At 38.0% G+C, this 26,583-nt stretch overlaps 1 protein-coding gene across 1 annotated transcript in view; it reads left to right on the plus strand.

Moving 5' to 3' along the window:
* Positions 1 to 26,583, plus strand: part of trpc7b (transient receptor potential cation channel, subfamily C, member 7b) — a 73,201-nt gene that overhangs the window by 7,242 nt on the left and 39,376 nt on the right. The window contains exons 2-7 of the mRNA XM_077578586.1: positions 2,467 to 3,229; positions 9,573 to 9,755; positions 12,665 to 12,829; positions 16,924 to 17,140; positions 18,208 to 18,441; positions 20,611 to 20,875. Coding sequence (XP_077434712.1) covers positions 2,467 to 3,229; positions 9,573 to 9,755; positions 12,665 to 12,829; positions 16,924 to 17,140; positions 18,208 to 18,441; positions 20,611 to 20,875 — 1,827 coding nt within the window. The remainder of the gene's footprint in view (positions 1 to 2,466; positions 3,230 to 9,572; positions 9,756 to 12,664; positions 12,830 to 16,923; positions 17,141 to 18,207; positions 18,442 to 20,610; positions 20,876 to 26,583) is intronic.

The following is a 26,583-nucleotide window of genomic DNA, read 5'->3' on the forward strand; positions in this document are numbered from 1 at the left end:
TGCCATTTTCGGCCGAAAATTTTTGCTAGCCGAATATTCGGTGCATCACTAGTACCTAGTACATACATACCACATTGTGTCCATGGAGCAAAGAGGTCGTAGCCAATCCCTTTCTATCATACTATGGAGTTCATTAACTGTTTGTAGCAGGTCACTACCCCCCATTCTACACAGTTATTTCAAAGCAGGAACGGCATGGCACTTTTGTACCACAATGCTTTGAACATTTTTCATTTCTTTCCCTGTGTACAGTCGCTGCGGTCACATTCTTGTGACGATTTGCAAATTGGACCATATATCATCTATATTTCATCATACTTGAAAAAAATAGTTTCATCCCTGGGTGCATTTTTTTTTTTATAAGCCTCTCATGTAACTTCATGACTTTTGTCACTATCTAGGTCAAAGTGTTTGGCCACAGCAAAGATCTTTTTCGATATTGATTTTCCCTCACTAAAAGGACTTTTTTGTGTGTGCAAAATAGGATAACCGTTGATGGAAAAGCTGAAAATATTTTCACCTGTTCTATAGACAACGAAAATAATATATTTTTAATTCATTAAAAAACACCCAGTGCTGTATTTTGACAATATATTAGGAGCCAATATCTATATTGGTGCATATATTATTCTAACAAAATGTTCAGGAACCTCCCAGGGTCATTAGCATGTCATAACCCTCCTGTTGTTGTATCTTAAATGTGTATTCAAGGGTTTTCTCGAAAAGTAGAAGCCAAACGTCCGTTTTTGTCAGTTTTTGAAAAAATGTGCATGCGGAAGACTAGCTCTCCTGCTCATCCGGGGGAAACGGCTACACTCTAAAAATGGCGAGTGATATTTACTTGAAAAAGCCTAGTAAAGGTTAATGCACTCAGAAATTTGAAGTATATTTTACAAGGATGAAAACTTTTTTAAAGTAAATCCCGTCCTCTTGCGGCTCTCAGCCATTTTCAAAGTATGCGGTGAGATCGGTGGAGCCACAACGATGAATGGCTGAATCCGAAGCTCTGCGCTACATGTTACAAACACTCGAAGTGCGCATGCGCTGCTAGGAACGAGCGCACACGACAACGTTACGGCAGATTGACTGACGGGAACGAGAACCAATCGTTAAGATGATCCACCCGGAAGAAGCAGCGACAAAAGATCCTTGAATACACCTTTAACAATGTTAATGAGTGAATGTGACCTGTTCTAATGTTTAATCATCCAAAAAATTCACATAATACAATCCAATGTTTTTAATAATAAAATAATGAAAATTAAAAAACGAAGGCCAGCAGACAAAGTTGAACCTAAAGTCCCCCCCCCCCCCCACCCTATGTTTTCTGGGTCAAATCGACCCGCAACATAACAGAAGGGTTAAGTAAAAATAAATAGCTCCCAATGGGGTATATGAGGCGGGACTTCCGACTTCCTGGTTTTCACAAATCAGCTTTGTTTCCGTTTCCTTGTTTGTGACAGGCCTTTGTGCCCCTCGGTTGCGCATTCCCGTTGATGGGTGCGAGCGTGTAGTGTGTCTGTCTCAGTTGTCCGAAGCATTTCAGAGAGTTGAGACGTCCTGCAATCGGGCGCAGGGGTGGGTGTGCGAGTGTTGGAACACGGCCATCATGTCCGGAAACCACGCTGATGTGTGGAACCCGGAAGTCGGAAGTCCGTGGCATCTACCCCATTGTTTTCTACAGCAAATAAAGTTTTCCAAAACTTTAAAATAGCTGAAATGTTAATTTAGCTTATCTTAGTTTTAATTTCAAACAAAAACAGGTGTAGAGAGAGAGTTCCTAGGGTCAGCAGCATTTCTTATGAAGTTCAATTAAAAAATGTAATAAATTGTTCCCTGACGTTAACACAGTTTTCAATTGATCTGTTATCACCCATATGATTCTTCAAAAAGGCAGATGCCGATATTCGTCAAAATGCTGACTATTGGTGCCAATAATTGGTCCAGCTGACAATCGGTCTGTCCCTACTTTGTATGAGTAGAAGGCACAAATGTGTTACGACTGACTGGCGACCATTTCAAGGAGTAGTCCACCTTTTGCCCAAAATTCAGTTGTAATAGGCTTCAGCTCACTCGTGACCCTGAACAGGCTCAGCTGTATTAAATGGATGGCTGCCAGAGACAATTAAGGTGATGGCTTCATCTCTTCCTAATAGCCATTGACCTGTAATGACCTTTTGATGAGCTTTGACCCTTGTTGTGGTTCAACGAGCCCATGCATTGTGGATGCTTTCTTTTGTGCCAAGGGAAAGATCCATGTTAAACACTGTTAATTAAGTTTGACCAATCCCTGCCAAAAAAGCACATCAATTTAGGAGTTGGTAATTACTTTGTACCCTTTTTAAAGCATCAAGTGTGGTGCATTTAATGATGCTGCCTTTTCGTCTTGCTTCCTTGTTTTATCACCTTGCTATTATTATCTGTATTAACTTAATTGTTCCTCAGCATTTCCTCCTATTTCTACAGGGTGGAGGCTATGCACCGCCGGCACACCACGCTGAGGGAGAAAGGGCGTCGCCAGGCAGTCCGCGGCCCAGCCTACATGTTCAATGAGCGTGGTTCGGCTCTCACTGCAGAAGAGGAGCGTTTTCTAGATGCTGCTGAGTATGGGAATATTCCTGTCGTGCGTAAAATGCTGGAAGACTCCAAAACCCTCAACTTTAATTGTGTGGACTACATGGGCCAGAATGCATTGCAGCTGGCGGTAGGAAATGAGCATCTCGAGGTGACTGAGCTGCTCCTGAAGAAGGATGGCTTGGCTAGGATCGGAGACGGCCTCCTTTTGGCTATTTCCAAAGGTTACGTTCGCATCGTGGAAGCCATCCTCGGCCACCCTGCCTTTGGCGGGGGTCTCCGCCTGACTTTGAGTCCCCTGGAGCAGGAGATGCGTGACGACGACTTCTACGCTTACGATGAGGATGGAACACGTTTCTCGCATGATGTCACGCCTATCATCCTGGCTGCTCACTGTCAAGAGTATGAGATAGTCCATATTCTCTTGACCAAAGGGGCTCGCATCGAGAGGCCTCATGACTACTTCTGTAAGTGCATCGAGTGTGTGGAAAAACAGAAGAAAGACTCGTTCAGCCATTCACGTTCAAGGATGAACGCGTACAAGGGCCTGGCCAGTGCAGCTTACCTTTCACTGAGCAGCGAAGATCCAGTGTTGACCGCCCTGGAGCTCAGCAATGAACTGGCCAGACTTGCCAACATCGAGACAGAGTTTAAGGTACGGCCATTTCATTTAAGTTGTTGGTCAGTGTAGCCATCTTATTTTCAAAATAAAATCACATCAACAAATGCCAGATAGATGTTCATAGTTTATGCAGTGTCCTCTAACTTTAGCTGATAATGTGGTTGTTTTCGGCCCAAGTATAAAGGCACTTTTGCTTGGCTATACCTAGCTTATTTTAGTATTTCCTATTTGTGGTAAGTCATTAACTATTGTTTAGCATTTTCTGTCATTCTTTAGTCTCCCTTTGTTCACTTTTTTAAAGAATAAAATTAATTTTGGTTTGAGTGTTTAGTTGGGGGACATAATTTTCCAATGATTTTGGGCTAGGCTTCCTGTCCAATCCTGTGGATGGGTAAGTATACCAGTTTGATACTTAATTATAAATATGTATCAATGTATCAATGTATCAAGCCAAAGCCCAATTTAATTTCAAGGTATAAGAACAAAATTTTACGTCGTTGATTTTTGTGGGAAATCTTGTATCAAAAGTACTAGTGGTATCGGTACTTGGTATTGGTGACTACTTAAGTGTTGAGTACTCGTATTGGTATCGGTCTGAAAAAAAAAATGGTATCAAACATCCCTGTCCAACTCCATTCTCCATTGCAGCGATGGGAATGTGGTGGCCCACACTCTGAGTGGCAAACAAAAAAGAAAGAAAAGAAAAATGACATTTGTGGGTGGAGGGTTAAAATTATAACCATACTAACTATATTGCTACAGTGCACCCCAACTTATGCTCAGTTCAGCACCTGCAGATTCACCTATTAGCAGATGTGTTTTAAATGTTTTTCAATTAATTAATTAATTAGTTATCTTTAATTATTTATTATTATTTTATTATTATATTTTTGTATGTTTTTAAAAAATAAAAACATTTTTTTTTTAGAATGTTTGTGGTTTAACCCCTCGCTATTTACAGGCTGGCACGTATATTGTTCATATTTAAAATGGCACATTATAATCTGGTTAGGAAGTCCCTTATGTGGTCCCCCAGTCGCACTGATGTAAAATGTGGCCCCCTCCATCATTTAAGTTGCCCCATCCCTGCTCTAAAGTCTGCTGAATTTCTGTTCCAGAATGACTCTGTGCACAGTGCACAATTCAAGAGCCATAAAGGAATTCCCAGATGAGAGAAAGCTATCATAACAGTAAAGAGGCCAACTCCACGTATTTTTCCATTTTCACCTCCAGTAGATGTAATAGCCAAGACTCCCAATATGTCTGTTCACATTGTTTAGTTCCAGTTGTTTACACTCAACATTGTATTTACAGTCTAAATCATCACATCAGATAACAATGATCTGATAACCATTTCAATTTCGCTGATGAATCGTCTCGTCCCTTATCTGCCCATGTGCTTTTTCTCTTTTAATTTGTCCCTCACCTCATTCATCCACTCTTCCGTCTCTCTGCCCAATCTTGTTTGTCATCCAGCCCCTCCACTCGCTGTGCTCCCTGTCTCCAGACAAGTTAATGAGAAGGGCACACCTGAGGGAACAGAGTTGTGTTGGCACTCATCTGTCTCATTACCATTTCATTATCACCAGCTTGTCTTCCATGGCTGGCTCTTTTTCTCCGAATCTTTTCTCTGTCGTCATCTCGCAATGGTACAATATCCTAATATGTGGGAGAAGGGGCCCGTTAGTATGGTGCTGAAGGGTGGGCAGGTGTTGAAGGGTCCAATGTGGGACCAAGCGGGCAGTTTAGGAGTTGAGGAGCTAACAGCCTTGTGCACCAAGATTGCAAACATGAGCAGCATCAAATGATGGGTGAGCGTGGAGTCATGCACGCAGTCCTCATTCAATACATTGGGGAAGTGTTCTGACTGATATAACAAACAAACAACCTTTACCAAGGGAAACAAATAATTTCCCTGCGTCTGACACTTCATTTCATCACTCACAGATTGTGTCCTTTTCTGGCTTTTGACATGGTTGTTATTAATCATATGATTCAGACTCGTCCTCAGTGTCAACATGTTGATTAAAAGCACAGAGTTATGATGTTTTATGTGACATTTGCCCACACATAAGGGAGGGTTTAATCCTGTGTGCACAAAGACAAGTGCAATCAACACACACATACACAAGCTGTCACAGCACAGGGATGAGAGCAGTTTATGAAAACATGTATCAGGACTTCCCTGGCAGCAGAATATTTATCTCCCTACAACACGCTTTTCAAGGCAGCACATCAATTTCTCATAAGAGCCCATAGACACATGCAGAGTCTCAACCTCTCAATCATTACAAGAGTGAGTATGAGGGACAAATGAAGGTGAAGTTATTCAGCTCAGAGACCATGTAAAGAGAATTTGGATATGTGTTGCTAAATATGTTACTTGTATTCGAATAAAATTGCTGAAAACATGTGGAAAGAATAGTCAGTTGCGATAAAGATATAGCATTGCACTGTTTTTAACCTATGGATGGGTATCACGATAGAAGTATTTCATATCAGTCAATCTCGATAATTACAAACAAAAAAAATCCTATTCAAAATCAGGACCCGTACAAAAAAGAAAAGGCTGAATAATGTATGGGCAATTTTATTTGAAAAATAAATATTTAACCTTTAAAGGGAACATCAACCCCCCCAAAAAAACATTATTGAGAACAATATGTTCTATGCAGCCCCACTAGTCTAAATATGGCCTTCTGGGTAATATTGTGGTCGTGGAATATGAGTTAAGCAGCAATATCTAGCAGTTCTTGTCAATATCAGAAGGCGGCCATTTTGACACTTGCTGTCGAGTAAAAATGACATCACAGTTTGTCAGATCTCAAGTAATAGCCAATCACAGCTCAACTTCAGAAAACAAGTGGGCTGTGATTGGTCGTTGCCTGAGCTCTGAGCTACTGTGATGTCATCTTCAGTCAACAGCAAGTGGCAAAATGGCCGCCCTCTAAGATGGATAAAAACGGTTGGATTTTATTGCATAACTCATATTCCAGAGATGAAATATTAATAATCAGAATGTCATGTTTAGACAAGTGAGGTCACATATAACATAATATTGTCAAGAAATGTTTAAGCTTGACTTCCCCTTTAATAAAAGGTCAACGGTCAACACAACTAGAAAAAAAAAGTCAAGTGAACAAACTGGTCAATAAGTATTTTGTCACCAGTTACAATGAATATCCCTTCACATCAAGCATGCAAATCAAAATACAAACTTGTCTAACACATTATTTCAAAATATGTGTAACGTGTCAAGTATTTTGTAAACATAGAAACCAGAACAAATATGAGTTTGTCAGAGCAGCTGCAACATGACACAAACCCGTTACCAAGTCCAGTCATTTTTAAACAGTAGAAATATCAAGTTGGCATTTGAAAAAATAACTATCGAATATGATGCTGTGACCTTTACACCGTATTTCATGGCTTGGCGGCGCTGCGTCCCGCTTGCTTAAAACTCAAACATGTATTTTTAGCATGTGTGAAGGCTTACGTGCATTTTGATTGTCTGTCATATGTGACATCTCCATATTGTGTAACTCTGATCCAAATTTTGAATGAATGAATGAATCTTTAATGCCACTGCACATGGAGTAGTACAGAGCAACACAACTGACAAACCGTCCAAGAAAAATTAAAAACAATGACCAACAAAGGGAGAGACAGACGTAAAGGCCTGTAGGTGCGCCATTTATCGCCCAGCCCTATTTACATCAATTCAGCTTTCCTGAGTTTTGGGGGTGAGGCTAAAATGGTACTCACCTGCTATATATCATTTGTTCACCGATGTAATTGTGAGTTACATGGGCCCGACACGGACTCAGTGAGTGACTTAAGTCACCCAAAAACGAGTCAGGAACTCTTCGTACCTCAATGGCTTGACGCAATTCAAGGAAAACTGTGATTCTGTATTGAGTTTTGAGGCTCCACATACAACATACCGTACAGTATTATTTTCATTGGTTGAACCACAAAAACATGGTGTGATTGTCATGAAAAAAGCAGATGGCCACCAAGACAGGAAATGGGCAATAATAAAGAGAGAGTTTATGTATTATTAGGTACATTTTGAATAATTTACATTTGTCAGGGTTGTTAGCAACACTCTGCTCTGTGGTGTCTCTAATTTATAAAAGGCATTTATTGTCACTTGGGTATTTTCTTACTTTTAAGTTTTGGTACTTAAGGGTAACTGTAAAACATGCTGTTCAGCTCTAGTTCAGCAAATATATAGATCAGAAAAAAAACATACCATTGAACTGCTATTGTGCATAGCATATCACAAGACCTTAACACGTCTCTTGTGACTATTGTGTGATGCTACCACAGAAGGAAGGCCACTAGTGATGGCACAGAAAGGAATAATTGCTAGAAATGAAATGAAGCTAGTGTTGAAAGAGTACCTGTGTCCTTGGGTGCTTAGTTCAATATAGCTGATGACATGAAGAAGAAGAATAAAAGAAAAAGAATGGAACATATAGCTGAAAATGTGCTGTTTTTAAGTGATGCTGAATGTGCAAAAGGACCATATCCGGAACCATTACCTGGCAAAATTGCAGGTTGGCCAGCATCCTGAAACTGATTTTGTTTAACTTGAGGGGTTTCTCTGTGACACGATGCATAAGAATGAAGATGAGATGAGTGGTCTTTGCCTTTTTAGAAAAAGAACAAAATTGATACTTTTTTTCCACACATCTTCCCACATCATGCATTACTTCACTTTGTATTTGAGTCACTCAACTGTAACCGATTTCCCTCTACTTCACACAGCTGGCTCAATTTTCATTCTTACAGCATCATTCCAATGCTTTTATCTCAACCCCCACCCCCCACGGCACTAACCAGACCCTGAGCCGTGAGTGTAATTTCATATGTGTGTGTAATAACCTGATGTGGGTCTTACAATGCAAGCATCACTGATATTCTTATGCAGTACATGTTGAAGTATTGCTTTTGATTTGTATAGAGTTACGGAATCATGCCATATGTGTGTTCTTCAAACCTCACAGAGCAAGAATATACTGGAAACTGGCCTTTATTTTAGACTATGGTTTAGGTCAGTAAATATACAAATGTTATTTACATAGAAGTTTGCTTTTGCTTTCAGGCTAGTGTTGTATTTTTCCAGTTGTTCTGTATTGAAAAGTTACATCATCTCCCATCAGAATTTCATCACCAACCAACACATAAATATTTTATCTACATAAAAACGTGGAATTATTAAAGGGGAAGTCAACCTTAAACAATTCTTGACAATAATATGTTATATGTGACCTCACTATAGTCTAAACATGACATTCTGATTAATATTACATTTGTGGAATATGACTTATGAAGCAAAATCTACCTGTTTTTATCCATTTCAGGGAGCGGCCATTTTGACACTTGCTGTCAAAAGAAGATGACATCACAGTTGCTCAGGGCTCAGGCAACGACCAATCACAGCTCACCTATTTTCCGAAGCTGAGATGTGATTGGTTGTTATCTGAGACTCAACACCTGTGATGTCATTTTCACTCGACAGCAAAAATTCAAAATCGCCGCCTTCTGATATTGATCAAAACTGTTGTATATTGCTGCTTAACGCATATGCAATATTAACAGAATACCATATTTAGACTAGTGAGGCTGCATAGAACATAATTTTGTCAATAATTTTTTGGGGGTTGACTTCCCCTCTAAATGAATGGTGTTTTGAATATATTTATTTTTATTGACATACCGTTAGCGTCAAAATGTGTATGACATCAGAGAATTGACTAAAATGAGCATTACAAATTATTTGATATTCTTAGTATTATGTCGTTTTTGAGTTTGAAGTTCATCTCTTTTTATGACTTACTTTACTGATATTTTTTTTCTTTATTGCTTGTTATCTTATTTGGACTATATTCACTTTTTCATGCATAACAACTTCCTCTGCTGGTAAACAATATTATGAAAACATTCATGGGGTTATTTCCTAACGGTCAAACCCAATTTCATAAGGGAGAGTGATTTTATTAAATTTAAATATCATTTTACAATGCAATCCTGTCTGACATTTTCATTCAGATTAGACAGAGAAGCTCTTTGGACATTTTGAAGATACAAGACAAGGCAATCATTTTCATTCGTTTGATGGCAGTGCCGCTCATAAAATGGCTGATTGGAATCAGTTTAGTCAATACTCCTGAACCAATTTCCGTGAAACTTTGTGATAAGTGGAGCATAAAAAATACAGTATGTACTGAATATTAAAGTTTGATTCAAAGCTAGGAGTGGATCTAGAATTGTTTAACAAAACAAAACTCAGATGTACTTGTCTTACAAGGCACCAGCGTCTACCTTTTGTCTGACTCTTTTACCTCACTATCTTCTGTCCACACTTCAGAATGACTACCGTAAGCTGTCCATGCAGTGTAAAGACTTTGTAGTGGGAGTGTTGGACCTCTGTCGAAACACGGAAGAAGTGGAAGCCATTGTGAACGGCGATGTTGACCTGTGCCCGCCGAGTCCTTACAACCGACCCTGCCTCAGTCGTGTCGAACTGGCTATCAAGTATGAAGTGAAGAAGGTAAACGGCTTGAATACTATTACGCAAGTATACAGACTACTGTTTGTATTTTTGTTCCAGATGAATTATTAAACTATAAAACCGGTGTACAAGAGCCAAGTTGCAATATGAAATGGAACAGGAAATATAGTCCTCAATCTATCGCATAAATTCCTTCTTGCTATTTTATGATAAAATCTCGTAAGATTTATGACTGGGACCTTTATTAAAAATGATGCCTTCGTGAAGATAATAATGGTCAGTTGGAGAGATATTACTTTAATTACACACTGAGGGATGCCCATTAATATTTCACCCCTGTCATAAATAGGCGAACCAAAATATTGTGTCTTTTACATAGCCAGTCAAATCGAGCATTATTCTCCCCAGATGTTCCTACTTGAGGTGTCTGACTGAATTGCGTCTGCTGCTAAAGGGATAAAGCCAGGGATGTCTGCACTTTAGGCCTAATTCCCTGTTTTCACTTGACTGCGGGGATAAGTGGGCACAGACTTGTTTTTTTGATTTGTCAATGGAGCCAACTTCTTTATTATTTACGTGAAATGTGCATAGAGAGACAGCAGATTTAAAAAAAAAAAAGATTGAAATTAACCAATCACATTCAAACTCATTTGAACTAATTTACTCCCAAAAACATGAATACAGTATGTTCTATTTTAAATGTTTTAAGTGTCCCAATGACATATTTATATGTTTTTTAATGCTAGAGCATACAGAAGGCTTTGATGCAGCCTTTTTTACTTCCTGGTAGCCTGTTATATCAGCACTTCCAAATATGGGCATGCTGGCAACCGGTCATTCCATGTTTCCATGTGGCTCCTTAACTCATTTGCTTCCAAAACGTATAAAAATACGTTCTATTTTTGTTATTATTGTTATTTTCTATTGTTGTTGTTTTTTATGCTAGAGCATACAGAAGGCTTTGATGCAGCCTCTCAACTGTAGAGAACGATTGAGGGAAATGGTAGTCATTACAAAAACGGCCAGCAGGTGGCAGCAGAGCAAAAGAGATCAACCAGGGCTATGTTGAAAAAAGGTCATTTGCCCACAGTTCTATACAGATTTGTCAATAATGATGAAACTTAGCTATATTCTAATGCTAATGACTGCAAAACGGAAACAGATAGAAATATACTTTTTTTTTCCTGATGAAAGAAGAGACTCTAATCTTTCTTTTGGTAGGTTCAATGTTTTTATAGCAATAGAAAACAATATACTGTGGGGCTTGCGAAATCAGTCAAAATCCAGTAAAACAGCTGGGAGTGAAGGGGATTGCTTCTGTGAAAATGGCTGGGAGCAAGCATGTTGGTGGTAGCATCATAATTTCATTTTTTTTTTCTAGAATTCAGATATAAGTGAACCACCAGTCATTGTTTGCTTTTGGGATATATTGGCACATACGTGTGAGTTAGCATGTATGGACTGTGCGTAATTCAGAAGTTACTGTACTTCCAAATGCATTTTGGTGACAACCACAAGAGGTCACTGAGCAGCTGAGTGGCATGACCTTTTAGACTACTTCATTCCGGACCACCTGTTGGCCACTGCTAGGAATCTGATTGAAGACTACACCTTTCCTTGCATGGGTAGGAATCGTTTATCATGTAAGAGGTCTCGGGTGTTTTGCAGACGCAAAACTGGACTCTGTGCTATACTGAATGTCAAACCAATCACCAATTGCCATTTCTCTGCCACATCTCCTGTTTCTTTCTCACAGTCACATCTTAATTCCAGCGTTTGACCTTCCATCTTCTCTCCTTGAGCAAATTTTTTTGTTCTATATGTGCACACGTTTGTGTGGACTGTTTATGCTTCCCTTGATTCTCTACAAGCAAGCATGACCAATAATACTCAGGGAGGTAATTGCACACGAGACAAAAAGAGAGGGAGGGGGCTTGTTGCCATGGAAACCAGGTGGTGCATGACGGTGTGTGATGCATGTTGCTGGTTTCAGGGGTGGGAGTTGTTTTGCTTCAATGCGTATAAATCAATGTGCTGAATGGTCAGTGTGTGTGTGTCTTTTGGCATCTCGGCAGTTCTAAATTAGTGCAGATTCACGCTCCATGAAAATGACGAGGAAAACTAATGGATGAAAGGCTGGAAGTTTGATTGAGTGTTTGATTAGTTCTGTGGTAGCACTCCTATTAGAACATATTTGTTTCACTACTGATTATTACAGCTAATTTGGGCCCAAACTATATTTGTTGTTTGCATGGCTAAGTGTGCCTCCATATGCGTGCAATACAGGCAAGGTTTTAGATGAGATTGTAGCATTTATTATGAGCAAGACAAGTTTTATAGTAGATAAACGCTCACAATTGTTTTAAATGGTCTGTTTCTGTATCTTTTTGATTAAATATTGCTTATAATAATTGTAATTTCTGTTATCGTGGAAGTGAATAAAAAAAAGAGATCATAGAACGCAATATCTCTTTTGATGTTTTACTACAAGAAACAGGGCTATAAATAGAATGAAAGAGTAGTCAGTACTAATATTAGCTTATCTAATTTAAGATGTCCCTGGCGTCAGCAGATGCCCGCAGGTTTTGAACTAAATGTGTAAGTTCCAAAATATACCCCCCAAAAATTAAGAAAACAAGCGTAAAATTGCAACTGAGTCTGTTTTATTTTAAAGTCCAGTGTCAATGTTCTGACTATTAGAGAGGGCAGGATTAACAGGGCTAGCCCTAACCCAAGAGTTTGTTTTCATGCCTAGAAATATCTTGGCAGACATTGATCTTGGCAGATTGATTTGACATTTTTAATCTTGGTTGCATCTTAAATTTTGCAGTGCATGTTGCAGTTTTTCTGAGTAAAGGACCTTTCTTTTTTCATTTTCCTCAAAATTATTTGTGAATATATTTTCGACATTTCATTTACTTCATTCCTGTTCTGCCCTCTCTCCCCAGTTTGTCGCCCATCCAAACTGTCAACAGCAGTTAATGACCATTTGGTATGAGAACCTTCCTGGTCTCAGGCAGCAGTCCGTCGGGGTTAAATGCTGGACCGTGCTGGGCGTCACCGTTGGTCTGCCATTCCTGGCTGTTGCCTACTGGATCATGCCATGTAGCAAGGTTTGATGAACACTCACGCATACCATTTTATTCTCTCACTGTTGTTTTCCTAATGCTAGAATTACAGTAGAACAAGTGAAGATGAGAGAGTTTAGTCTATTACTCTGGTCTGGTATTTCTTGCTCTCCTTGTCCGCATTAGGTTGATTAGAATCTAAAGTGACATGCTGTAATGTGACATATACCCCTGAGATGATTGAGCTGTTATGTAAAAGCTCCAGGTCCCCTTGATGAATAATCTTTTAATCCTCTACATTATCATTAAGGTTTTAGCACTGTCTCTGCGTGTGTGTACTTATGTGCGCTGTAGGATTCGATAAAGCCTGTCAGGGACCCCTTAAGTGCCTCAAATGTGTGACTGATTAGTTCTGTAGACAAGGTGTAAAAAGTGTGTACGCTTGCGAATGAGTAATGCTGATAAAGCATATAAAACATTAGCTTTGCACAGCTGATACATATTTGTGTAGGTGATCCTGTTGAAAGTATTTTCAGAAGAGTGCAAGTCTTAGTTTTAAATATTTAGCTGAAAGAAATGTAGGGAATACTGATCTTGTGTATTAGCATTACTAACATGAGCCATTTTCTTGACCTTGCACTTTTCCTAATGTAAGCTTTTTAATTGTGTCTAGAGATGTTGTATTGGGCTCCTGCCCTAAATTGCTGTCCTTTTTTGGAAGATGTTTGTACCTTGTACTTTACACACTTGTCTCCTGGGAGATTCAAACCCAGGGCTCCACAAGGAAAATGCATCCATGCATCGATACCCACATGGCACACTCGTAATCGATTTCTACTTGATGGTTTTGCAGACTATCGCTGAAAGCACTAATTACAGCCAAGTATGCTTTGTGTGAATATTAATGAATGAATGAACAAATAAATAAATAAATGTGTAGCTCATCAATTAAAATTCATGTTTTCTTTTGTTATATACAATATTTAAAAAATAATTAGAGAACATCTGTTAATCTATTGTGTTTCTATTGTCAGTGGACACTCATCTCTGCAGAATCAGAGCATGTGCAGATTTCAGGATATTTGCACATCCTTTCTGAGAGTCTCCTTTCACAAAGAGCACATTTTATTTGGTTGAAATTTGCTTTATTTTCTCCAAACTGCAGTTTTGGGGGGAAGACAAATGAGCTTTTTTCCTTTTCTTTCTTTTTTTTTTTTTTTACTATAAAAACAAACCTGATGGGGTTTGCAGGTCTCACACAGCCCAATCTGGAACAAGCATCTCATTTAAGCAGAGCTGAACTGAATCAACCGTATCATCACAGCAGCTGAAGTAGGAACATGTCCAAGTGACAGGGGAATGTTTCCAGGATGTTTTCGCAGAATCATGCTTCGCCTTTTTCTACTTTGTGTGCGTGTGTGTGCATGTGCTTGTGTGTGTGCTTGTGTGTGTGCTTGCGTGCATGGCATTGGAACCACAGTGGGATGTGCTGCAGTGCCTGCAAACGGTAGTGGTCTCCTGTGGAAAGATAATATTAAACTCAGCAGGTTTGAATAGTGGTGCTGAAACTGTGCGCATGTATGTGTAGGGCATATTTTTATTCGATTGACGCACTGTGGCATTTTTTATAGCCACATATGCAGAATCCACTTGCATTTTCTTTTCTCGGTCTATTCTGAATTCCGAATTCTTAAGCAAATGCCACTTTTGTTAATTTTTGTAAATAGTCAATGACATTTGAGTTGTTTTTTTTAATCAATAATTACAGTATATCTCACCTTATAATAATGTGGATATTATTGGTCAAAACAACCATGATAAAAATATATATATTTTGGTTAATAGTGTTCCAAATTATTATTATGCACAATAAGTCAGGGCTCGAAATAAAAGATTTCGCATTGCAGTTAAAATGAGAATTTTGCTACTGGTCACTAACACATTGAAAACTGAGAACTACAGATGTTTTTTCCCCCCCCCTAATAATTCAACCATCAATTAGGGGAAACATGTTCACGTCACGTACGTGCGGTAGTCGGCGGTCGAGGCTACTTACACTGCACCAGCTAGCTAGCAATGAGCTTTGGCTGGCTAGCTAGTGTGGCTAAACATCTTGTGGAGTTGCTCCTAAGTCAGTAACTCTTTTCGTCGCTCTTTGCTTCTATGGTGGTGTGTAAGTTACACTTCTGACAAGTATTGTTCTCACAAAGGGATGATGAGGAGTATGTGAGTTCAAATCCAGGATGGGACTCATTTTTTCCCAACTTCAATTTCATGAATAGTCATTGTCCAAATGTCTTTTGACATGAAGTGTTTTTGACATAGTAAACCCACTAAATCTCCATTGGTTTTCAATGACATATTCTCAAATTTAGCAAGATATCTTTCCATTAGGTGACAACAGCAAGTCCTCTGTGGCTCATTGGAAAAGGCTACTACAGCAGATGTTTGACCAGTAAATAGAAGGCAATGGTTTGAATCCCAACTTCACTAGATTGCAGTTCAAGATTTCTTTTTATTCATTTATCATTCAACTACAATTATACTTTGTAATTTTCACATAATTTATCTTTCAATTTTCTTCATAAGCATTCAGCTTAGCATTCAACTTTCAGAATTCCCACGCAATTTCTGCAGAAATTGCACTTAGTCTAGTTTATTTATGTATGTATTCACTTACCTAAATTTTATTTCCTTGTATACTTACTTACAATGTTTGTTTTATTCTTGACTTACTTATCTTTTACTGCATGTACAGCACTTTGTATACAGCAATGCTTGTTTTAAAGTGCTTTATAAATAAAGTTGAGTAATCAAAAGATGACAGAGAAGCCATGCTAAATGCTAAGCTAACCTAAGATTGACACATCATAATCATTACAACACCGGAATGAAACACATTACATTGAGTACACTTTTCACAAAAGTCTGGCTGAAAATAGCAGGAAATAAGTGTCTGGACTCCGCTCATTGAAAAGCATTGGGCTTTGCATAGTTGTAATTTGATTAGTAAGGATTATTTTGATTTCAAAATATGATGAAAGTTCGTTTTATTACTATAACAATCTGCCTGGTTTGTAGTCACAGTCAAAAGCAATCCAATATGCTGTTTGTTTTCACCGCGTAAAGCGCTGCATTGCCAGAAGTGCCTTTTTTAAACCGAAAATTAAAAGAAAATACCGTTTACTTCTATGCAAATGTAAATTTGAAAAGCAAAAACTGTTGATTATGTGAAAAATAATACATTTGTTCCTCTATTATATTGTTATATTTTTATTGTTTGATAACAACTTGCATCAGGTCCCTGGGATTAACATTCCAAAAACTGCTTCTCAGTTACTGCTCAAATGAAGCTGTTGATTAGCAAAACTGCTCCTCAAAGATTTTTTTTATAATTCCAAGCCCTTTGAAATGTTTCTGACATATAGATATAGCTATATCAAACAAAAAAAAACATCTTTACTATTCAAGTTACAAGGACATAAAAAGTCTACACCCGCGTTCAAATGTCAAGTTTTTATGATACAGGATACAGTATAAGAAAATGAGACCAAGATAAATAATTTCAAAACTTTTCTACCATCAAACCTGTACAACTCAAATGAAAAAATATAGTGGCTTATAAAATACTCTTTTCCAGAGGGGAAGTGAACATAAACAACTGAAATCACATGCTTGCATAAAATTTTTACACGTTTGGGAGATTTTGTTATGGTCCGATTAAACTAAGTTTGAGCTTCTTCTTTTTTTTGCCATAGTTCCTAAAGGTTTGGTCCACACAATACTGATCCTCACTAAAGTGAAATATGGTGTTAGCAGCTGTTTTTTCCCCCCAACAAGGTAGAAGGAATTATAAACAATTCCGCATATACAGCAGTCAAAACCTCAAAAGACCAACTGAACTTAATTTGTGGTAATCAGAGGCACTTGACCTGACTTTAACATCCGTTACAATGTGATTGGTTAATTCCCCATCCCAGTATATCACAAAATCTGGGCATTCAAACAGGGGTGTGTAGACTTTCTATATCCACGGTCGATCACCTTAGCGCGCTCATTCATTGAAATTCTAAGTCCATAGATCATTTGTGCCTCTATCTTCTATCTTATATTGTATTGTTTCGTGCTTGCTCTTCCAGCTGGGTCAGATCCTGCGAAGCCCATTCATGAAATTTGTGGCTCATGCGGTCTCCTTCACCATCTTCCTGGGTCTACTGGTGGTCAACGCCTCAGACCGCTTCGAGGGCGTCAAAAATTTGCCCAATGAGACCATTACGGACCACCCGCGGCAGGTGTTCAGAGTCAAGACCACACAATTTTCTTGGACAGAGATGTTGATCATGAAGTGGGTGTTGGGTGAGTTGGGATACATTTTCATTATGACATGTTAAGATATCATATTTATTTTGAAATCAGACCAGGCAAGATAAGAGCCCTCATTGAGGCTGTTGAGGTGTTTGCCTCTCCATTTTGAAAGACTGATTTAACAAAGATGTTATTTACTTTGCTTATTATATTTTTATGTTATGTCTGCATTGTGACACTTAAATGGGAACATCCTTCACACAATAAAGACATCTAAGTTGTCACAATATATCAAAAGTCATTGACAGAAATACAAACAGATCCACAACCATTTAATCATGGTAGAAGTAATAAAAAGAAAGATTTGCATTTCCAATTAGCTTCAAACTGCTATCTGTGGTCTATGATAATGCAAGCAGGAGAAACTGATTAGCCTTTTTACAGTCTAGTTGAATATATATTATAAAGTTTCTGCACCATGACGATAAGGCAGCATAGCACATTCACAGTTTTGATATCAAGTAGCATTGCACGATGAATGCACTGGTCGTGTTTTATTTCCTAAAGCTCAAATGGAAACTGGCCGAAGCAGTCTAGCAAAAAGCAGAAAGGAAATAAAACCTCAGCAGAGCAAATGTTACAGCAACACAATGGAGTATAATGAGAACAGATAGAACCTTGTGAAAGAAGAAATGGTCCTGATTCATGAAAAATATAAGGAAACATGAAGGATAGAAAATACTTGGAATTGGAATCAGACCTCGGCTGTTTCACAAATCTGCTGACTTTTATTTCATATATACTTACTGTGCTGCTTTGTGCTTCTGTGTGAGTGCAATAAATGGTCACTGGTTTGGGTATAACATGCCTATTATGATTCCAGTCATTGTTGCAGAGATTACATTGATGGTTGCACTGCTAATGAGCAATTTTCTCTTTGCTTCGGCTCCAAAGGCGACAGACTTGTTTTTTAAATGAGACCATGCATGACTTTTAAGTGGTGAAATCTGGGGAGTTGTTTATAAATGACGAGCTTAAATTTTAACATCTGTTTATTTTCAAGTGTGTGCTTTTGTGAATATTTGCATATGTATTGCGTACGTGTTTGGCATCAACAGGTATGATTTGGTCCGAGTGCAAGGAGATCTGGACCGATGGGCCCAGAGAGTACATCATGCACCTGTGGAACGTTCTGGACTTTGGCATGCTCTCCATCTTTGTGGCGTCCTTCACAGCACGATTCATGGCGTTCCTCAAGGCCTCCAAAGCCCAGCAGTACGTGGACATGCATGTGCCAGATGAAGACCTCAGCAACGCCTCCCTGCCTGACGAAGTGGCCTACTTTACATTCGGTGAGCTGTTTTCTGTTATTGCTTTTCAAAGGGAAATGACATCAAATAGTATTTTGAGTTTTGAACACTTTTAGGGAATTTTTGTTTGGTGCTTATAGTTTTAGGATTTTATTTATTTATTTACCAAATATTAAAAGTAGGGATGTCAGGCGATTAAAATGTTGAATCGTAATTAATCGCATGAGTTCAATACACAATTAATCCCAAATTGTATATCCGTGGTAAATGTACAATTAAAAAAAAAATATATATATATATATATATATATATATATATATATACAGAGAGTCCTCAAGTTACGGTGGACGTTCCTACGCTTTGCGACTTAAGTCGATTTCTCCGTTAAAGTCGATATTTACATCAAAATACTTTGTACAGTAATTTTTTGAAACATTTGCGCGACCCGGAAAAATCGGAACCAATATTTTGTGTTTCCGCACGGAGATTCATTGCTGACGGACGGCAAAGCGGAGCTAATTCAAACTTAAACACGGGAATGTGACGCACCTGATGGCGAGCCGACCTGCTGATGGACGTCCGTTGCTGAAAGTAACAACAACACAACTTTAAATAACTTTAAAATAGCTTGATTACTGTGGGAAATTAACAAAAAAAAAAGTGCTCGGGAAACGATGTAGGTCGCATACAACGTAACTCGAGTACTCCCTGTGTATGTGTGTATATATATATATATATATATATATATATATATATATTGATTTGTGTTGAGGTAATATTTTCTGCCACTAGATGGCTTAATTGCATTTAATTGCATAATTGCAAGACGGTGACAGCTCAGTGCATTTTTGTAGTATACAACAACAGCAACACAAATTAGTACAGCAACTTTTTAAGACACTGTCCGCCCGGACTTGCTGCTGTTGCACTGTTGCTGATGAATCGGACTTTGCCACTGTAACCGGTCCGAGCGGACAGCCACTGAAACAGTTGCTGTACTGATTTGTGTTTATTAGACACAGACTGCCGTGCAAAAATATAAAATCCCCCCCTTCTGGTTGTCCAATATGCCTCATCAGTTTTCATCACCCACAAAAGAAAACACAACACACAGAGTCCCTTTTTATCTAGCGACCAACTACATATGTACAGTGACTAAAGATAAATTGGCTCCTTATAATTACAACTCAAATCTCTAAAATAAATGTAAAAAAGATTATACAAGCTGTACAAAATACTAAAACTCATTTGGACAATTTTTCTTAAGGCCAGGATACAAGCATGTATGAAATTTGGATAATTGTTGCAACAGTAACTTAATGGAGACAAGTAATTTTTAAAAAATAAAATTAGCTATAGGCTAAAATATGAGATAATGGGAGTGAGTTCCAAATTTAAAATGTCAATAATGTGATTTTTTAAAACTAGAACTTTGGAAAGGGAGTGTATGCAAGAAAATGTTTCTAACAACAATCATCCAATCTTTCTGTACTCAACTTGAACATATCAACTGTTATAATTTTATTTTTTTTTTTTTGTAAAACAGAGTTTGTTTTTATTGCTATTATACCATTTTCTCTCTATACTGCACAGACATTTGCTGCAAGCTACTGCACTGCTTGCGTCTTGGAAGAGAATCTTCATCAGTGCTGCCATCTAGTGGCCTGACTCTGTCACAACACATTAACACAGCATACAGAAATCACATGATGATTTATGACCTTCCTCATTGTCAGTGATAATCACCTTTAACTGCCCTCCATATGTCTTCTCAGGGACACCATAACTATTCCCACAAGTAGTCTTTCCATCTTCCCTCCTAAGGTGTCCCTGCTGTTGTTTTTATTTGCTTTATTTACTTTTTACCTAAAGCCCATTATTCTTCCCTGCTTGTCTGTCTGCTCTTATTTCTCCCCAGACTCTGTATCTCTTTATCCCCGCTCTTTGTTCTCCACAGATCTCACATCCATCTTTTGTCAGTTCCACCCATCGCTCTGCTTCATCTCAGTAACGCTCGTCTTTCTGTCTTTATTCAGCGTCTTGCTTCACTTGAAGACAGATCCTCACAATTTTTTTATTGTATTTTTTATTATTATTATTGTTTATGTAATTCTAACGCTTCTTTAGGAACACCTGCACCATTAATGAAGCTATATTTGTTATCTGTAATAATCTGTTCTGACACTGTCTTTTCCCCCTCACCTACTCCAGCCAGGAACAAGTGGCGCCCGTCAGACCCCCAGATCATCTCTGAGGGCCTTTACGCCATCGCGGTTGTGCTGAGCTTCTCGCGCATCGCCTACATCCTTCCGGCCAACGAGAGTTTCGGCCCGCTGCAGATCTCACTGGGACGCACAGTCAAGGACATCTTCAAGTTCATGGTCATCTTCATCATGGTGTTTGTGGCCTTCATGATTGGCATGTTCAACCTGTATTCTTACTACCTGGGAGCCAAGTACAATCCAGCCTTCACCACGTGAGTTACACTTGCTTTTGCGTGTGTGTGTGTATGTGTGTGTGTTCTCAATTATTTTTCTAAATTGAAAGGAATTGAAATGCCCCCCCCCCAAAAGGTAAAACATCAAAATGTTTTAAATGTGTTTATTATTTGGAAATATATCACTCTATTGTACTATATAAAAGCATAGAGTAATAACATAGTTTAAAATAACATAAGGAATAAAACGAGTGGTCTCAAGCTTGTGGGCTGGGGGCTATTTGAGACCCACAGGAACGTATTTTGCGGCCCCCTACTTGACATCAAAGTTGTGTAGCCCTGACAAAACACTGGGTGTTTTGTGTGTTTGTTTTTATTTTTAAATTTTTTAAATCAATTATGCGCTACCATAGCTCTGGCTCATGATAGCTTTCAGCGATACATAATTTTGTAGTGACACCATGTAGATTTATTGATGAAACACAAAAGAAAACTATACAACTAAGCTGCAATATTAGTTGTTTTTGAAAAATATATGTCTGTGAGTATTTTTGCTAAAATATATATATTTTTATAATTATAGCAAATGATGTTAGATTCATTAGCCCTTCTATAGTGTTTTGCATTGTGTGTTAGCATTATGCTAGCCTTCTTGAGACATGTATGTAAATTTTATTTGATAAAATACACAACATAACTTTCTCTACATTTTATGTTTAGTTTTAAAGTTAACTTCACCTTTTGAAGAATTGGTCACCATTTGTCAAACTGCTGCTTGTTGTGAAATGTATTGCCACCATAGCTAGTAGCTCAAAACTTAAGACAAAATCGGCCCAGCAACGGCTCGTATCTCAAAAACTTGTAAATTGGGTCACTCATAAATCAAGCTACCAATTTATAATGCCCAAGACCAATCAATTTAATAAAGATCCACCTTTACAGTTTTACAGAAAATATGGATAATAATATGCAATACTATACGATATAAGCATTCTGCAGTAAGTAGAATTGTTACTTAAGTATAAGGGGAAAATGAGATGGCAAAGTCTAAATAGCTTTATCGGGGGTTTAGAGTATTAGGTCTCACTTGGAGGGATTTCAAAATGAATAAGCTTCTAGCGCTGATGTTGCATATCTCCCTGAAAACGGGCAGATTAGTTAAATGTTATGTTGTTACAACACTATTTTTTCTTCCTCAGCTCCAATAAAAATAAAATAGGGCACTTGATTTGATGTGAACTATTTAAGATTGTTTATCTGCTCTACACAATTATGTCAATCAAACACAGAAATACAAAATATTAAAATACATGTCAGTGATCAATTATACATGCTGTATATAATTACAGCGTATATGATTCTGTGTGTATATACTGAAAAGTAAAAAGGCAAAGTTACTTAAGAAAGAAAGAAAACACATACAGTTAGCTCACAGTTTTTAATGCATACTGATTTAATGCATTTTTTTTATATAATACCTCACTTTCAGTTTTATGGTCCACGCTTTCAAATTGTTTCTTTTTTTGTCTTGTTTTTTTTAGCAGATGAAATGGCACAATTTGGACTCAATCTGATAGGACTGTTTGTAATTTGCATAAATTACTCTGTTTTGCTGTTGAGGACAAATGAGGAAAAGGGAACATGTGCACCAGTCCGGTCTGAGATGGGTAATTTTGACAGTTCATTCTGTCTGATAATGTTTGCCAAATTGCTGTCAGCAATTAGCATCTGTCTCCTTTATAGCACTTAACATTTGTTTTCCTCTCATGTATCTTAAACATTGCCAACAACCTCCTAATAGAGTTACAAGGTGTAGCTTTGGACCTGCAGAGCACTTTTCCGTGCCTGTGCTGTGCATATAGAGCAGCTCCTCTGCCGAGCTGCTGCACAGGAGTCTTAGAGGTGGTAAGTTCTGCTTGGCTGCTCACTCAGAGCCAAAGATCCAGGCTATGAGATGAGCAGACAGACACTGGCAGTAATAGAGAGAGTCGCCCTAAAGGAAAAGAGACAGATGGGTGGGAAGTATTCCAGTGCTGTTTTTTTTTCGTGTTTTTTTTTATTTATTTTTTTAGCTTCCTCTCCTTTGGGAATAAAAAAGAGCACTCATTAGTCAAATACCAATCAAGTGGATTTTGTACTAAGAGCCTTGTCTTAACCCATTGAGATCAATGCAGAATTACAAAATCAATGTTAAAAATCCCCAATGAGCTGCAACTTTCTCTGATTTATCTTCACCTTTAACTGCCTACAGTGTTCTAAGGAAGGCGTATGGAGCACACACCAAAAAAAATCGTACAAGAAACACAATGCGGTTGTTACTTACGCCACCAGGGGTCAGTCTGGCTTTTGGTCTCAGCCTGCAGCTTTTGTCTCAAAAATGCCCTGAGCTGACCCACAATTCCAAATGTAATGAGATTCAGCACAAGAATTGTTGCAAGTATTATGCCTTATTAAAAAACAATAATGCACATTTTGCCAATGTACAATATGTTTACCATTTCATAGTGTGTGCTGTGGTAAACCACTGCATAGCACCTCTTTGCACACTCGTACTCTAATTGGACAAAAGTATTGGGACAAATCTATTTATTATCTGGTGAAATCTCATTTGTTGATGCCTGTCAATATCTCATGCTTCCAGTTTTGTGGCAACAGTTTAGGAAAGATAATATGCTGCTCCTGCATGACTGTAGGGCCCAAGCACATTTGGGATGACCTAGAACAGATTGTGAGGCAAACCCTCACACAGGTCCCACATCTGGTCTCGCAAATGTTGTTCTGGATGAATGAACACAAATTTCCACAGACACTCTCCAACATCTTAAAGAAAGTCTTCCCAGAGGAGTGAAGGTGTGTATAGCCCTACTCCATCTTTTCTTTCATTTTCATTTCCTGTGCAGGCGCTTGTCCGCAAAGTCACAGGTAACCGCAGAATGAATTCAAGCAAGAGGCAGGGTACACCCTCGACTTGTGGCCTGTCAATCAAACAACTATTCAAACTCATGTTTGCACCTGTAGACATTCTTAGAGTAGGCTATTCAGTTACAGTGATGACTTGAGATAAGATTGACCCAACTTGAATTAAGCACGTTCAACTCTTCAACACTTTAAAATCTGCAGAAGTTTGATAAATAGTGAATAATTCATTTAAAAAAAAAAAAAAAAAGAAGAAGCTGGTTCATTCCACTCCCAGTTGAGGTTTACTGTCAAACTAAACTTCCAAGAAAGAAAATGACACCTTGTTTATTTAAAACTACCAAACAATAAGGGCCTAAAGAAAAGCTCCGCTAGCTTCATGCTTACACTAATCAGCATATCTGTTGCAGTGCTTTAACTGTTATGGCAATATATTAATAACACCTTAATGGACAGTATATGTATATGTGTCTTACCACACCAGAAGGAGCAGAATTGAATTGATTTAGTATGACAAAAAGTCCAAGTATTTCTATCCATCCATCCATCCATCCATCCATTTTCTTAACCGCTTTTCCTCACAAGGGTCACGGGGGTTGCTGGAGCCTATCCCAGCTGGCTTCGGGCAGTAGGCGGGGTACACCCTGAACTGGTTGCCAAGTATTTCTAATTCTATGTAATTATAGTATGTTAGAGTACTATGTATTTTTCCTCACTAAAATACACATATACAAACATGTTCCTTGGTGGGGAGGTTGGAACGGATTAATGACTGTGATGGATTAATTTCCATTCATTTCAATATGAAAAGATGATTTGAGATACAACTGTTTTGAGTTACCATCGTGATCTCATGACAAATTAAACTAGTCTCACAAGACACCACTGTAACATAAACATCATGTTGTAATGGTGAGACGTTCTAACATTAATTTGAAATAAAATCTCAATGCTATAAGACAGACATTCGAACCTCTATCCACCACGCTGCCCCAATACATAAGGTTGTTACTATCACAAAAATGTCAGCAGTTTTCTGTCTAGATCTTGACAGCATGTTTGCGTTGTGTGTATGTGTGAAACTTAAGCTGTCTACCAAGGCACATATGTTTGATGTTCTGAAGCAGGAAGATGAGGAGAGAGACAGGTGGAGTTGTTAATGATACCCCAGGAGGGGCCATTTGGGCTGGGAGATTTAAGGCGAGGAGGTTAGATGGAAAAGTGTGGCATTAGTAGCATCTTCTTTCGCACACACAAACCCACACACTTTCTCACTTTAGCTAAAGAAGACCATTGTATACTCACTTATACTGTTTTTTGTGGCACCTTACAAATTAAGGTAAACATGTACATCTAATAAGATCTAAAAGGAAGTCATTATCAAAACGTCTGCCTTTTTAAAATATAATAATGCTCAATTAAAACATCAAATATGTGTTTTAAGACTAAAGTCTTAGAAAAACTTTCCGCTATTTTGGACTGTAGGATACCTTTATCTCCAAACTTGTGTTTGCTAGGTGACCTAACAACAACTGACTTACCACATAAACAATTTCAATCTACACTTGTAGCCCTTACTATCGCTAAAAAAACAATTCTTGTTAACTGGAAAAATAAACAAAGTCTGAATATCGACCAATGGTCTAACCTCCTCATAAATCACATTTTAATGGAAAAAATATCTGCCTCAAATAAAAACCAAATATCAAAATTTATAGAAACATGGTCTACGTATATAGAATTTTTTAACCTAATTCTGGTTACTTAATTCTGTCTGTTAGCGAGAGCCACTACATCGTGATAACTTACATTGATGTTTCTGCATTTGGCAATTTATTATTATATTATTAGTATGGGATTTTTTTTTAATGGGCTTTAGGTGAACTGATGAATACACACACGCACGCACGCACATGCTCACCCACATACAAAATATATATATATATATATATTTAAAAAACAAAACAAAAAACTTTTTTTTTTAAATTTTATTTTTTTTTTTTTTAAAAAAGGAGAGCAATGATGATGTCAAATCGAATGAACAATACTGAGCTCTCCTGAAAAAAAAATAATGATAAAAATAAAAATGTGTTTTAAAGCGCTTTGAGCCCCATACGAGGTAGAAAGTGCTATATAAGTTCAGTCCATTTACCATTTAGTGTGAATAATATTTAGTGTGCTGCCATTCTCTGCTCTCATTCGCTGCATGAAGTGCTGATACAATCCTTCAATGAATGTCACAGTCAAGAACACTAAAAGCATTCCACGGGAGGTCCACACGACATACAATGAACACTGAATGACAAAAAAGACAGGAAAACGTACAAATGAAATTGGAAAAAAAATAGTAGAGCTCTTGTAACATCCAAATAACCATGATTATGTTACAATGACTATAATTATAGTAAAATGAAGTCAGGATTTTTGAGTCAGATCACATTATGCCTTTCTCCTATCAGGATTTTTTTTTTCCCCCTTACCATCCAAATGTTGGGATAATTGTTTCAATGTTCAAACAATGACTCTTTATTATATATTATAAGTTGTTGCGTCATTGTTTGGCAAGTTTACCAAACAGTACCTCTGAGGTTACGTTTTTTTTTTTCTTTCTACAATTGCATGGCCAGCCGGATCAAATACTCGTGTGGGCCACATATGGTCGGTAGCTAGCCTACTCCTACGTTAGATTGGGCTGTTGTACCTAATGTTGTCAGTGTGAGTATCCCCATATGTGCAAATACACAGCGATACACACATGCATAATGCTTGTGTTCTGCATAATTTAACAGGTGTTCAAACAATATGGTTGTGCAGTTTAAATAACACAGAAA

Source organism: Vanacampus margaritifer, chromosome 10 (assembly GCF_051991255.1).
Source record: "Vanacampus margaritifer isolate UIUO_Vmar chromosome 10, RoL_Vmar_1.0, whole genome shotgun sequence".
Lineage (NCBI taxonomy): Eukaryota > Metazoa > Chordata > Actinopteri > Syngnathiformes > Syngnathidae > Vanacampus > Vanacampus margaritifer.